The sequence below is a fragment of the Limulus polyphemus genome, unplaced genomic scaffold (genome assembly GCF_000517525.1).
Source record: "Limulus polyphemus unplaced genomic scaffold, Limulus_polyphemus-2.1.2 Scaffold2072, whole genome shotgun sequence".
NCBI classification, from domain to species: domain Eukaryota; kingdom Metazoa; phylum Arthropoda; class Merostomata; order Xiphosura; family Limulidae; genus Limulus; species Limulus polyphemus.
Window position 1 is genome coordinate 121,553 of NW_013667682.1, and position 4,293 is coordinate 125,845.

General features: G+C 33.0%; 1 protein-coding gene across 3 annotated transcripts in view; it reads right to left on the reverse strand.

Moving 5' to 3' along the window:
- Nucleotides 1–4,293, reverse strand: part of LOC106465850 (telomerase reverse transcriptase-like) — a 43,534-nt gene that overhangs the window by 28,012 nt on the left and 11,229 nt on the right. For all 3 annotated transcript variants that reach the window (XM_022393803.1, XM_022393802.1, XM_022393804.1), the window contains exon 7: nucleotides 2,767–2,870. In XM_022393803.1, coding sequence (XP_022249511.1) covers nucleotides 2,767–2,870 — 104 coding nt within the window. The remainder of the gene's footprint in view (nucleotides 1–2,766; nucleotides 2,871–4,293) is intronic.

The window sequence follows — 4,293 nt, forward strand, 5'->3', positions numbered from 1 at the left end:
ATCTACATATCTACCAACGTTATATTTTAAGATCTGTGAAAGAACTCAGCTAACAGAAGTTTCCGCATATAAAAGCTATCTTCAAGTTTTGTACACCAAAAAACTTATCAAACAGTTGAGATATGATACAAAATAACAGATTATAGCTTCTGGGTTAACCCTGTAGCTCAACACTTGCTTGAAGTATGAGTGGTCTCATGTTTAATACTACTTTTAAAAAGTGCTAGTAAGTTAACCTTCTAGCTCAGTTCGTACAGATACACTTGTATTACAAGCAGTCTCAGGTTCAGTTCTGCTCACAGAAGATGCTACAATGGTATTACCACTGACGTGCATATGTTAAAAAACATGACAAAAACTAACCACATAAGAAAGAATAGTAAAAACAAAACAATTAATACAAGCTTACCGAGAAAATTACATATGAACTGTATTAGAGATGTGAACGTGTGATTATGGTACAGATCATATAACTAAAGAAATAAAGAAAATATTTTTGAAATATTTGTTTGTCATTTTCTACAAACAGAAAGTCATTTTTTCGTATTAAAAGCAGCTCAAATTACCAGCAAAATATATGTAATACATACTGGTGTTGTGTATGTCACAATTTCTATCATTTAATGCTATATTCTATGTTATTTTATCTTTAAAACGTGTCATTTATTACCATATAACTTAGTATGGCCTAATTAAAACCACTGGTCAAACCTTGAAAGATATTACTGGGATAACAGCTGAAAATATCACATGAAATGAGAGTATCCAAATGATAAATCAATGCATTTTAATCATTATTTAATGAAATTTAAAAAGGTTAATTGTATTGTACTCTTAGTTTCACACAGAGCTAAAGCTCTGAGCTATTTATATAAGCTACTGCATAAAGTAATTGTCGAGCATTTCAGTCATGCAAAGTGTTACTCAACAATAACGTGTGGTAAATCTACATTTTTATTCTTTAAGTTACGTCACATTTTGAAATGTGAATGATTAATTTCTAATAATTTAGTGTAGAATATCCTGCTTGCTAAATAAAATTTTGCATCAACGTTATTCATGTCTGTTCTCCCATCATTTCAAAAGTAAATGTTGAGCTTTGCCTGTGTGTGCAGCTTCTCCAACAGGAGACAGGTGAATGCTCGGACAGACATGACAGTTCGCAATATATAGTTCCGTTATGTAAATAGCTTGCTTTGATGATTACCTACAGCTACTAGTGGATTTAGGGGTGTGTAGCTCCCTTCATAATTTTACATCCTTATGCTCCAAAGTGTGCCCCTTTTAACAATAAATAATTTCGGTAAAAGATCTTATTTCCTGCCTCTACTAGCTACAAATCAATAATTTATTCATGATGTCAGAAAAAACACAGGTTCAAGAAGTCTTGATACAAAATGATAAAACCGTATAACCCAAGTGCTTTTGAAAGGTGGACCTTTCTTCTTCCGGGGTAAACTGTGCAAACAATTTATAATATTATATTTAAATTTGATGTATCATCTGGGTGCATCAATATAAATGATGTATGCTAAAGTTATATGGCACCCATCTAGGTGACCTCCTCATAAAATCACCACCACGTACGTTTATTGAACTAAAATGGTTACATACTTCGTGAAAATATACCTCAAATCTCAAAAGTTTGAAAAATCATGCTTTATACTCAACTGCTTTTTCCAGAAAAATTACTTTAATTGGGATTTCTGAATATTCTGAAGGAATTTTTTGCTATCTTTTATCTTGTAACATGATTATTAAATCTCAAGTGAGACCCTGAATTTCAAAACTAGACATAATTTCACTATTTAACAGTTGATTTGAGATGTTTTAAATATAATGGACAAAACAACACACACACCAAAATGGTGATGTTGAATTTAATATTATCTAAAGTTTAAAAATTCGAGTTATTTTGACCGACATAGATGTACTTATATGAACAAAAAAATTCACTGAATGTTTTGAAATATTATAAGAGACAAACCATTTTTAAACAATAAGTTATGAACCATTTATGTCAGTACTTCAGCATTTTTAAGAACACAGTACCTGTCTAATCTACATTTAGTTGCATATAATTTAATATGTAAATGAAACTGTTATAACGTTAAAGGACAACAAGGGACCTTTTGGTCCATCTAGGCTCTCCTATAGACTAAATTAAACTACACACTAAAAAACTGAATGCCAGCTTTTATCATTCAAATGTTTATCAAACCTTCCCTTAAAGTCCTTTAAACTGCATTTATCAAATCTGAAGGTAACCCATTCCAAAGACTAACTACCCTGTTAGAAAAATAAAGCTGTTTTAGCTAAAGATGACTCCTACTCTTCCAAAACTTGTGTGTGTGTCCCCTGGTCTTATCATTCACAACATTAAATACATAAAAAGATGATGCATCAAAACTATCAATTCCCTTAACAATCTTAAATACCTCAATCAGATCCTTCTAACACATCTTTTTCAAGAGAAAACAAGCTTAGAGAACTTAACCTATCCCTACTAGGTATCATCCTAGCAGCTCTCCTCTGAGTCCCTTCCAACAATTCAATGTATTTCTTAAGATAAGGAACCCAAGACTGAACACAATACCCCAAATGTTGCCTAACCAGTGACCTATACAATGAAATTATAGCCTAATTAACTTTGTATTCAATATTTCTGTCAATACAACCTGAAATTCTATTTGCCCTATCACTAGCTACAGCTCAGTTATAGAAAAACTAGGTGATTATATGATCTGATATTGAACAAAAATATACCTTTTGTCTTCTTTCTGTCTTTTTCTTCGAATAAATTCTCTCCAAGCAATGTATACTTCCTTCATATTGAGTTTCCCATCTCCTAACAGATGACGTTCTCGGGTCTAAATCAGCAAAAACAGTTAAATCTATTTGGAAGGTATGATATAAAACTGGTCAAAGCAATGTTACAGTAACAACAAATGAGATGAGATGATCTAGCATAAAGCCCACCTAGCCAATTAAATAAGAGTAATTACTTCCACTTAGCCAACACAAGAACAGTAATTATTTAAACACAACCAATGAAATAACAGTAATTATTTCCACCTATCCAACACAAGAACAGTAATTATTTACACACAGCCAATGAAATAACAGTAATTATTTACACCAAGCCAATAGAATAAATATAATTATTTGAAATGTCCAATGATGAGGGAAAGTTGTTTGCAGAGCACATTTAGACAGTAGTATTCTTCTACTTAAGAAAAGTGTTTAATAAAATGTCAGTATTTCAGACAAAGACACCATTGGCTCAGTTCAAAATGTAGGTCATATTCTGGCCCAAAATTTATTTTATCCAGCAAATGCCCTTATTTGACAATAACTTTTTCACAAAATACTCCTATCAAAAAAGAACTTCAAGTGTCTTTTTCTTTATTGGGTACCACTTACTTCCTTTTAGTATCACATATTTAAAGTGGTTTCACAGTTAAAAACTGTTAAATCTCAGTTCAGTTGTTTATAATCAAGATAAAACTTAGACTGCATGATTACAGAAGGAAAGCAGCAGTTTAGTGTATAGATCCAATACAGCAGTATAGTGTACAGATCCCATACAGCAGTATAGTGTATAGATCCAATACAGCAGCAGTTTAGTGTATAGATCCAATACAGCAGCAGTTTAGTGTATAGATCCAATACAGCAGCATAGTGTATAGATCCAATACAGCAGTATAGTGTATAGATCCCATACAGAAACTGCTGCTGTATTGGATCTATACACTATGCTGCTGTATGGGATCTATACACTATACTGCTGAGTGTATAGATCCAATACAGCAGCAGTTTAGTGTATAGATCCAATACTGCAGCAGTTTAGTGTATAGATCCAATACAGCAGCAGTTTAGTGTATAGATCCCATACAGCAGTATAGTGTACAGATCCCATACAGCAGTATAGTGTATGGATCCCATACAGCAGCATAGTGCATAGATCCCATACAGCAGTATAGTGTATAGAATCCCATACAGCAGTATAGTGCATGGATCCCATACAGCAGCATAGTGTATAGATCACATACAGCAGCATAGTGTATAGATCCCATACAGCACCATAGTGTATAGATCCCATACAGCAGCATAGTGTATAGATCCCATACAGCAGTATAGTGTATAGATCCAATACAGCAGCAGTTTAGTGTATAGATCCCATACAGCAGTATAGTGTATAGATCCAATACAGGAGCAGTTTAGTGTATAGATCCAATACAGCAGCAGTTTAGTGTATAGATCCAATGCAGCAGCAGTTTAGTGTATAGATCC